Source organism: Anser cygnoides, chromosome 5, assembly GCF_040182565.1.
Source record: "Anser cygnoides isolate HZ-2024a breed goose chromosome 5, Taihu_goose_T2T_genome, whole genome shotgun sequence".
In the NCBI taxonomy this organism is placed as follows: Eukaryota; Metazoa; Chordata; class Aves; order Anseriformes; family Anatidae; genus Anser; species Anser cygnoides.
This window is the reverse complement of record NC_089877.1, coordinates 34,335,510-34,345,557: the sequence shown is the minus strand read 5'-3', so window position 1 is coordinate 34,345,557 and position 10,048 is coordinate 34,335,510. Positions and strand designations below refer to the sequence as shown.

The following is a 10,048-nucleotide window of genomic DNA, read 5'->3' as shown; positions in this document are numbered from 1 at the left end:
AGAGGGAGAAGAAACTGAGCCATAACAGTTCTGATATGCCCAGAACTGCAGAAGACCTCGTGGTGCTGCAGGAAATAAAACATGCAAGTTTGCTTCTAGCCCAAACGCTGAGTACGAGGTCCCAGAGCTGAACCAGTTCTGCATGCAGCCAGCGAGCGGGACAGTCGGGGAGCACGAGGTGAGAAGCTGTGCGCGTGGGCTGCTGTGACAACCATGCTTGAATGAAAGGATCCGACAACCCAGGATTGATGCTGCATCTTTTTATTTTATTTTTATTTTGCTTCTCTAAGCGAATGCAGAGCAAGTGATAGGAGGAGAGGAAAAGGTGGCTTGAAAAGCAAAACAAAACAAAACAAAAAAAAAACTGGAGGGAAGAGGCAGCTACTGGAGTATAAGGGGAAAGTGAGCTGCTAACAAGAAGGAAGTCCATAGATGCCAAGCCCGCACTAATTCTTAATAAAATACAATACTGAAAATAGGATCTGAGAGTCTCCAAAATACAATATCTTAAGGGATCGGCAATAATACAAAATAAGGTTCATTATGTACAAACGAGTTCTGCTCTTGGTCTCTGTACAACGGTGTGAGTGGGAGGCACGGGGACGTGCACGTGGATGTGTTGGGGTGGAGGAGGGCATGCTTGGACCCGGCAGTGGTTCTTTGCACTGGGGCAGAGGACGGGGAACGCAGTGGGATGTGGTGACCAGCGGGTCCTGTGTGAACCTTGAGAGGAGAGGAGCTGCGCTGAAGGCTTTTTCTCGTCCCTCCCATTGGCCAAGCATGTGTGGTGGCAGCTAGCTGTGTCCAAATTTGTCCTAAACGGCTTCGGGGGGGCAAAAGCAGTTTTCAAAAGAGAGGAGAGAGAGGGATGTGAGGGCCCTTCCCTCACTTCTTCCAGTCCTTGAGTAAGAGCCGTCCCATCCTTCCTCTCCAGGGGAGAGGCTGGTGGGGAGGCTGGGGCAATGCGGAGCGAGTCCAGGGTGCTTGAAGAGAAACAAGCCAAGGGGGTGTCTGCTGTGAGACCTGGCGGAGCACACAGGGACTCCCGTGTACAAACACGGGGCAATCTGCTGCGTCCCAAATCTCAGGCACTCAAGTCCCACATTGTCCTTCCAGCAAAGAGCAGCTGAGCGAACGGAGTGGGGAGACACTTGAGCCTTTCAGCAGAGAAAGGGAGGAAGAAGGGTCAGAAGTGGATGTCTGGGTGCTAAAGAGAACAGAACAGCCTTGAGATGAGGTCATTTCAGCACCAAACCTGGCGAGTCTGGCCCGAAGGGTGGTATGGCAAGAGGTTGGTACCTTTGGTGCCAGCACTGAGAAGGAGGAGGTCTAAAACAGTCTTTGGTTACCCTGGCCAATTTCAACATGCCACCTCTTTGCTGACAGAAGTACCCGTCACCAGAGATGCCAGCACGTCCTCAGTGGCTTTCACAACACTGCTGGGCACACAGAGGATGTGAGGGGAATGATGGCTCTCTGACAGCCCTCCAGAGCTCTTGTCGATGGTTCCTAGGAAGACCCCATTTGGCATGAAGCAGGAGTGGGGATGGAGAGCTGTGATAAGGAGCAGGTTATGGGACTGAATTTCTGGCACCTGCCCTCAAAGCAAGGGGGTGTGCAGAACGGGAAGTGGGAAAGCCACTGACCTGGTTAGCACTGCACTGCGGGGCCCAAGCTGGGAACAAAAAGGGAAATACCACCCCTGCCAAAGCAAGGGTGCCGAGGGTGGGGAGAAGTGGGCTGTGGGGGAAAATTGTTCTCTGTTTCAGAGCTCTGGCTGCCCAGAAGCTGCCAGTAAATTTTCATGGTGGTTTATCTCAGTCTGGGATCTGGCTCCCCCACTCCGTTTGTGTGCAGATCTTTGCAGATAGTTGGCGTGGAAGTTATGTAGGCACATCCATCAAGAGAAAACTAGAGCAAGGAAGAACTAGTTTTTCTCTCAACAGAGGCAGAAGTATACTAACAGATGGAGGGGAAGGAATGAGCTCAAACTCTCCAGAGTCATCTCTCTAGCCCCAGCATCACCCACTCCTAAGTCCCTCAGGCAGGGCAGAAAATCCAGCACTCTCTCTCTCTCTCTCCTTCAGGTGCATCTGATGTAGCCAAGGGGTACATGCCTGGGGACAGCCCCCTTGGAGGCTTTGGGGAGTGAGCTGAATAGTTTGGGAGCCTCCCCCTGACCTCCCTCCACTCCAAGGTGAGCCCACACCCATAGGGTAGTGCTCATTCAAGCAGAAGAAAAGGCCGGGAGGAGAGGGCGTCTCAGGACTTTGCCAGACATTTATTGCTGGTTCTGGCAGTCCTGCGAGTCCCCTCGGAGAGACAGATCAGTACCAAAGGGGGCCATGGGGAAGGGGAGGAGCTGAACCCAAGGCCGGTTTAGGAGTGTCTGAATGCAGTGTCCTCTCCTGCCAAGTCCCCTCAGTTGCTCGGTGAGGAGGGAATCCTGCAATCAGACAGATGAGGCCTTGAGGTCCAGCAGCTGCTACAAGTATTCAGTTGTCTCACTGGAGCTTGTCTCCCTGAGGAAAAAAACAAACAAAAAAAAAAAAAAACCAAAAAACAAGACATCAGTCAAGGTTCATTGCAGCTTCCTAGGCAAATTCACCTCTCTGCCCAGCTGTTTTGCTATGACCAGGACGGAGCTCTTCCCTGGGACACAGAACATCCAGGAAACCTGGGACCACCTGAGTCACCCATCCTCAGCTTTAGGCCAGTGGGACACCGCTTTACAGAGTCCCAGATTTTGCTCTAAAAAACAGTCTTGGTCCTATGCTCTCTTCCAGCACTGGCCTCCTCCAGCTGTTGCTCCTTAGCTAGTTGCCTGTCCCAGGGAGCTTGGCTACCCTCAGTCTGCAGTGAAGACGACGTGCCTGCTGGTCCCTCCCGCATGCCATGCTGTGGTTTGGGGCTGGGAGTGGGGCCCCCACCTGCTTACCTCTCATGGAATTGCTCTTTGAGGTGAGTGAGAGTTGGGTCAGTTTGGTTCTGCTCAGGACTCTCCAGACGGGTTTTGCTCAGATATTTGGCTGTCTCATGTGTCCTGGCCAGATGAGGCCTTGGCTCGTCAGACTGCCCTTTTTCGGCCTCCCACCCCTCAGGATGGTCCATGGTTAGGAAGGAGCTATAGCTCTCTTCTAAGGAGCCAGCACCTTCGTCATAGAACAGGAGGCTCCGTGACTGAACTGGAAACAAGGAGAGAACTGGTTAATAGTGAGGACGAGGTGTTTTGCAAAGGGTGTGGGTCGTGGTGGTGGTTCAGCACATGCTCACACAGGAGGCCTGCTCTGCAAGATACCCTGGGGGCAAATGCTCCCTTGGACACACCGCCTCTCCAGAGGGCAATCGGTCTGCCCTGGGGCTTTTCCCTCATTTCTCCATAGCCTTTATTATTTGTCATGTTTTAGGACAATGGCTAGCAGAGAATGAAAACAGGCCCAAGCAAGATGCTGTTATCAGGGCTCGTACCACTGACAGGCCAGGAATCCCCTCGTGCAAGAGCATATGGGGCAGGCACTGAAGGGAGGATGCCACCGCTGAACCAGGTGTGTTGGGAGAAGAGTTGAAAATGGTTTGACAGGATTAAAGGGAGGTACCACATTAGACTCACTCTTACTAGTTGTGTAAATGTCTGGCGCTGGTGTTGCTTTCACTGTCTGTGATGCTGAGGAGAACTCCGGGAGGCAGGGCATCACGGATCCGAGGATCAGAACGAAGCAGAGCGCCAGCACCTAGCGAGGAGATATCAGCATGCAGTCAGTGCCACTAGCCACCAGGAAACACCCCTCCCAGCACGCAGACACGAGGCTGAGAGCCAACATGTGTTCAGGCTTACAACAGGGTCACTGAGGTCCCCCAGACAGGGAAAGGGCTTGCTCTGCTAATCTCTGCTGGAGATCTAAGAAAGGGAAGTCAGAAGCTGCCTTGTGTTACTTTTTCTGAAGTATTTATGGTTCAATGGGTGAGAACTCGCCTATCCAGTTGATGAGAGATGCGCACAGCTAGGGAACAATTTGGGAAGGAAGAAGGCTCAACAGAAGAGATGAAGTTTGCCTTTACCAGAGGGGACCCGACCATTGGCACAGCAGGAGCTGTGGTGGGCTGCAAGAAAACATGCTCACTGGGAGAAATTTGTAAGATACCACAGCACATAGCAAAGTGAAACTACCCTCCACGCTAGGACAGAAGTGGCAGCAGAACTGCAGCAGCCCATCTGACAGGATGGAGAGTCCAAGGAAGGGGTTAAATTTATGCTTAGCCTGCACATATTCTGGGATGTGTCTGTGCCTTCCGGCTGCTGGGCAGACCAATCAGAGCTACTGGACAAGGATAAAAGGAGAAAAGATGAAAGCTCCCTGGAAATCTCCCTCTGGTAGGTCTGCACCTGTCTGTAAATTCTGCCATAATGGTAAAGCTTCAGAGTGAGATGCCAGTGCTGATCGTAAGGGACTCTGCAAAGTTTAGGGAGCTAAATAGTACAAAGCAAGAGGGGACACATGGGAAATGATAAAGAGCCAAATCTTTATTACCTGAATACCCACATGTTGTGGGTGGTATATTAACTTCTGCCTCCAGCCTAGGGTTCAGCCTGAGAAAGTCTGAAGAGGAAATGCATCTGTTGATGACTTCTACTACCTACGTTCAAAGCTAAGTGTCACCCGTGGGGACATCTGTGGGGACAGACAGCAATTTCTTGACTGCTTTTCAGAATGGGCAACTATTTTGGAATAGCCATGCCTAAGTAACATACAGAAGCTGGTACTTCAAGATAATACTGACTACCTGTGTATTCCGGGAGATGCACGGGGATACTATACTACGTAAATGGTGAGTTTAGCTTTCCAGACAATCCATAACTAGTTTTGAAGTAAGAAAACTACCTGTGGACAGCATGGCTGCTGAGCACATCATATTGGGTGCACAAGGTATTTAGACTCCTTATTCCACAAAAACAAAAACAAAAAAAGGAAAAAATAAACTATGAATAGATGTTGCTTGGAATTATCACAGCCAAGAACACAGCATTCAGAAATGGAGCTGGCCCTCTGAAGCCTCTTTTTCAGTTTGAAAACAAAACAGGCTTTATGGGCAAGGAAAGAGCAGTATACTTAACATCTTGCTTTAACAAGGCTTTCATGTGGGGCTTTGCAAAACAACATTGTTTTACTCTGTTTTGTTTCAGTTTAACTCTGATATTGGCTTTCTGATTCAGATCTGGTTCAAGTTCTAAAACATTTCTAACAGTAGCTCTTAGTTTGAGTCTGAGTGCCATTCACCTCCCTGATTTTGAACACCCTCACCATTTTGACCTCTTAAAAAGTGAGGGAAACTAGGCTAGAGGGAAATACTGCAAAACCAGTTAGAAAGATGGATGCAAAATTCGTCAAAAAAAGATGTTTTCAGAATGTAGGTATCAGATGGTTCATTCTCAAACTGGGAGGATGTAGCAGATGGAGTAGCAAAGAGATCTGTTGTGGCTCTGGCAAGATACACCATTTTAAAGCTTGACTTGGATGATGGACTGTATCAAATCTACAGATGGGAGAGACCACAAGCAGACTGGATTTTGGTCAGGATTCAAATTCAGAATGATCTTGACCATGGGGAGAATGCTCCAAGAGAACAGTGGGCAGATCCATACAGACAAATGCTAAGATCAGCAAGGTGGCAGGACTGATTAGCAGAGGAGACATGGCACCACGTAAGTGGCCAGGCAGCTGTTCTACAGAAGATCTGGGAGTGAACATGGAGCACAAGGTGAGCACAAGTCAGTGTCACTCTGTGTCCAGCTTTGGGCCCTCTACTTCCAACAAGATGTGGGGCAATTGGAGAAAGCCTGGCTGGAAGAGAGCTCTGAGGATAACAGCCTACAAAGGAAGACTGAAGAAACTGGTGATTTAGCATAGCAGACTGAAGGGTGTTACCTGAAAACAATAGTTTTCAAATATGTAAAATGCAGTTGCACAAAGGGAGGGTAAACTGATCTTGCTTACAGTGGGCAGAAGAAGTTGTAATAGGCTTAAGCTATTACAAGGAAGATTCAGATGAGATATCAAGAAAGCTTTATCTGGGAAAGATAACAAAGCCCTGGAAACATTTGCGTGGGGAGGCTGAGGACTGCTTACCACTGGAGGCCTTCAAGAACTGGCTAGAAAAATATCCAGCAGGAATGACACAGCGCGAGAAGAAGAGGGTCTTCTGCTCCACTCCCATGCTGCAAGGCATGATTATTCTACATATCTGTCATGATAAGGAGTTCTCTATTTGGAGACTAAATGGAAAATGGGAACTAGGAGGCCTATCAGAGGAACTGGCCAAAGATAGAAAAGCAAATTACAAATTCTTGAAATGCTTCAAAGCTCAGAAGCCTGAGTGAGTTGGTGTGTGGGCTGGGATGCCGTGGAATGAAGAGAGCAGCAAGGAGAGATAAGACATTGCTAGGAAGCTAAATTAGGTATTTTATCAGCTTATATAGCACAGGGGACGCCTGGGAGGCACCTCTCCTGGACTTGCTCACTCCAGGTAGTGGTGATGAAGAATTGCCAGAGCCAGGGGTGCTCTGATGAGCTGCTGCATTAAGGAGCAATGAGTCACTGGGCCCAGTGGGGTCACACCCAAAAACGTGGAAAAAACTCGGGAATGAAGCAACAGAGCAGCCAACAGAAAAGACAGTCTGTCTTTAAAATCTGATCTGACATGGGGGCAGCAAAGAGTAGCAAAAGTCTGAGCAGATTTTGAAAGGAGAAAGTGCTGGGAATTACAAAGCAGGGGCTCTGGAACCAGAGAAACTGATTGAACCAAGAGAAAAAAAAAACAACCCCTCAGGACACTGAATGTGATGAGAAAGTGGGGCAAGCACCTCACCATCTGTCTGTATTTCATGACTCTTAGCAGTACAGAAGCAGTAACTAGATAAATAGATAACTGACATATTTGTCACAAGCACCTACTATGACAATCCTGCAAAGACATCACAGGTTTGGAGGCTGTATTTTTATCATGGATCAGAAAATTTCCCCCGACGAAAAAAAAGATGAAGAATAAGCAGTTGACTCTACTTATGGCCACACAGTGGCATGCGCTAAAACTCCACAGTGAAGCCAAGATTGCTTAACTATTATCCCCCACTACGAGAAATGAGAGGCAAACAGGGATTACCAAAAACAACAGATGACCTCGAATCATTTTGGTTAGTCAAAGAGCAAATGAGGAGAATTCCAGCTGGATTTAACAATGCCTGATGTACAGGCACAGCAAGAGCAGATGTCATTTCTTGCTGATAAACACAAGGTAATGCCCACTGGGAGGAATACTCAGTTCGTCCACCCTTCTGAGTTAAACATTAAGCATTACCAACTCAGCAAAGAAAAATCTACCCATTAAGATGGAAGCTCATTGAAGACTTTTTTTTGCTGAATATCCAATAGCTAATGAAAAGTAAACAAAGTGCTGTTTTGTCCAAAGAACAAGATAGTGAAAGCACAGGAATTATTCTCATGCTGTTGCATAAACAGCTGACACTACTGATGTGTGTACGACACAGGCCTAGTTCTAGTGACTCTTAACACAAAAGTAGAGAGTAGGCGTAACTGGCAACAGAGATGGACAGTGGGGAAGAGAGGAGGGACAGGCAATTGACAAAGCTGTCTGGGATAGCATGGCCAGTAACAAATGATGGAAACGATGCTCATACCATTAGGCAGGTCCCGGTCTGTGTGGAAGCCATTTTGTAAGGTCTGGAGACTTTCCCAGCTACCAGAGCCTGCAGCTTCTGTAACTGCTGGAGCAGAGTCCTGGAATAGGAAACAACCCAAATCAGAATTTGATAAAGAAGTAGCGGACAGTGAGTGATGCAAGATTTCCACTACCCCTTTTGTAATTTACCCTGATTTTCCTTTTTTGTAAAAGCAAATCTCTGCCTGTTGCTATATTTTGCCTAACTTCTCCCACCAAACAGGCTAGGGAAGCAGAAAACAAACAAAAAAGGGTGAATTTGAGACACGAGGTGTGCAGGAACTTGTGGGAGAAATGCCCCGATGTGCATTATGCTGAGGTAACTCGCTGCAGCACCCTCCCTCAGTCTTCTCACCAGCAGATCCACCACAACCTTCAGTACAACTACCCACAGTTATGAATGTCACATTCAAGTGCAGCCAGCCATCTCTCAAAGCCTTGTAGAGCTAGGCTACCATGAAAATCACCCTCTGGGATGGAGGCTGAATGTTATAGTCAAGTCAGACCTTGAGCACAGGCCTGCCTGCTTCCACTTCCCTCAGAGATGCATGCTCTGCAGCTCGACCCATGCCCCAAACCATATGGTGGAGAGAAATAAAAAACAATTCTGATCCCCTCCAGCTTCTTCAGTCTTGGCAAACTCTGCAGAGGGATGTGGGCAAAGCCAAATGTTGAGTTCAGCGATTAATTCACTCTCTGGCTGCTCTGGTGGGAACACGTGCTGAGGTCTCTCTGCCCCGTTTAACTGAACACAGGCATCGGCACATACAAACACAGAACAGTGGTAGGTGTGGTACAAAGAGCCACCAAACCCTTCACTGGCTGGTGAAGAAATGTGGGACAAGGGAGACTAACCACAGAGCATGCAGTTCCCAAGGGCACCAAATTCCGGTCTACGGAATTCTACGGACTACTGAACATTCTCCCCTGGGATCACTGGCTGTTTTACACAAATATGTTTGAGCTTTTATAAAATGCCAGGTCATAGAGCCAGGAGGTTGCAGGAGAATCCCAGCTTTATCTCTTTTCAAATCCTCTTCTGCTCCTTGTACATGTGGAGAGAAGCACAGAGTGTCCTCCTGGCTGTGCTAGAAAACCAAACCCAATTAGAAAGAACAGTGTGTATTTCGAAAAATAAAAATAAAATAAAAATTCCCTGGCTTTTAGGTCAATCTCCTGATTTTGCAGGGTGGGGCTCATGCTTTTTCAGCAGCGGGGCTGCCCGTGGTCCCAGAGAGGCCAGGCGGTGGGCTGTGCCCCATGGGCATGAGTGGCCAGGCAGCAGTATCGGGCAGATAGGGCACTCTGGCTGGGCCAATGGCAGCCCTCAGCCCCAGCAGCAGTGGCTAGCCTGGAAGCTGGGGACACAGCCCTTGTGTCACGGATGGGAGTAAAGGAGTTTGGCAGAGCCTTGAGGAGTGCTTCAGATCTTTGCAAGCTGTAGAGGCAGCAAATGGGGCTATAGAAATGAGCTTCCCTCTCACCAGCCCTGCAGCAGCCCCTGCCCTTGCTCACACCTACTGCGCCCAGTAAGAGGAAGCGGGGCTGGGCTCTCCTCCAGCTCCTGCTGTGCATCCCCACCGCAGCAGCACGAATCTTCCTTATCTGCTTCCGAGGAAGCAAATTCCCCTCGTGCTCTGTTGGCCGGCTCTGCATCTTGGGGCACAAATGCTCACCCAAGACTCTGGTCTTGGCTGAGGAAGCCAGGAGCCTGCTCCGGGGCTGTGGGAGCAGCTTGCTCCTTTCAGGCAGGCAGCAGCAGCAGATGGGAAGGAAAATCTCCAGGCTTGCAGGGAGAGCCTCCAGCCTTGCTTTGTCAGAGGATGAGGCATGGCAAGGGCTGGGGGACTGGACTGCACAGTTCCCACTGGCACCACTTGCACAGGGAGTTGCCCTGGATGTGGAGGGAGCTGGAATCCATGCCTGTACCAAGGGAAGGGGCTTTCCCTGTACGCACCAACTCTGTTCAGCTGTTTCTCAAGAGAAACCTGAAACAGCTGCCTGATGCCCAGAAGAGCAGAAACAGCGGACTTGAGAGGCTGTTGCACGGGGTCTCCCGTGGAGCTGCTGCCCTGGAGACAGCCAGAGGCCTAGAGGGCTACGGGGAGGGCAGCGTGAGCCAGAAGGGCTGCAGGGAGAAGGAGGAAGAGATGGGAGAAAACTCCCTCCCTGCCTCCCTCCCCTCGCTGCGGCGCGGCCTGGCCGTCCCAACACAAACATTCCAGCTCGCTAACCAAACCCAGCTGCCTCGCTGCTGCCACGGGCTGAAAACCAGCGCCTCGCCGCGCGGCGCCCGCCCCGCCAGGAGCTGGGG

At 49.7% G+C, this 10,048-nt stretch overlaps 1 protein-coding gene across 3 annotated transcripts in view; it reads right to left on the bottom strand.

Moving 5' to 3' along the window:
• Window positions 1–245: 245 nt before the first annotated feature.
• The window catches only part of CREB3L1 (cAMP responsive element binding protein 3 like 1), a 45,133-nt gene continuing 35,330 nt past the window's right edge, over window positions 246–10,048 (bottom strand). For 2 of the 3 annotated variants that reach the window (XM_048065189.2, XM_048065188.2), the window contains exons 9-12: window positions 7,694–7,793; window positions 3,611–3,731; window positions 2,939–3,185; window positions 246–2,522 (exon numbers count right to left, since the gene is read on the bottom strand). In XM_048065189.2, the coding sequence (XP_047921146.1) occupies window positions 2,486–2,522; window positions 2,939–3,185; window positions 3,611–3,731; window positions 7,694–7,793 (505 nt within the window). In that variant the 3' untranslated portion in view covers window positions 246–2,485. The remainder of the gene's footprint in view (window positions 2,523–2,938; window positions 3,186–3,610; window positions 3,732–7,693; window positions 7,794–10,048) is intronic. The other variant, XM_048065190.2, reaches the window with a different exon arrangement.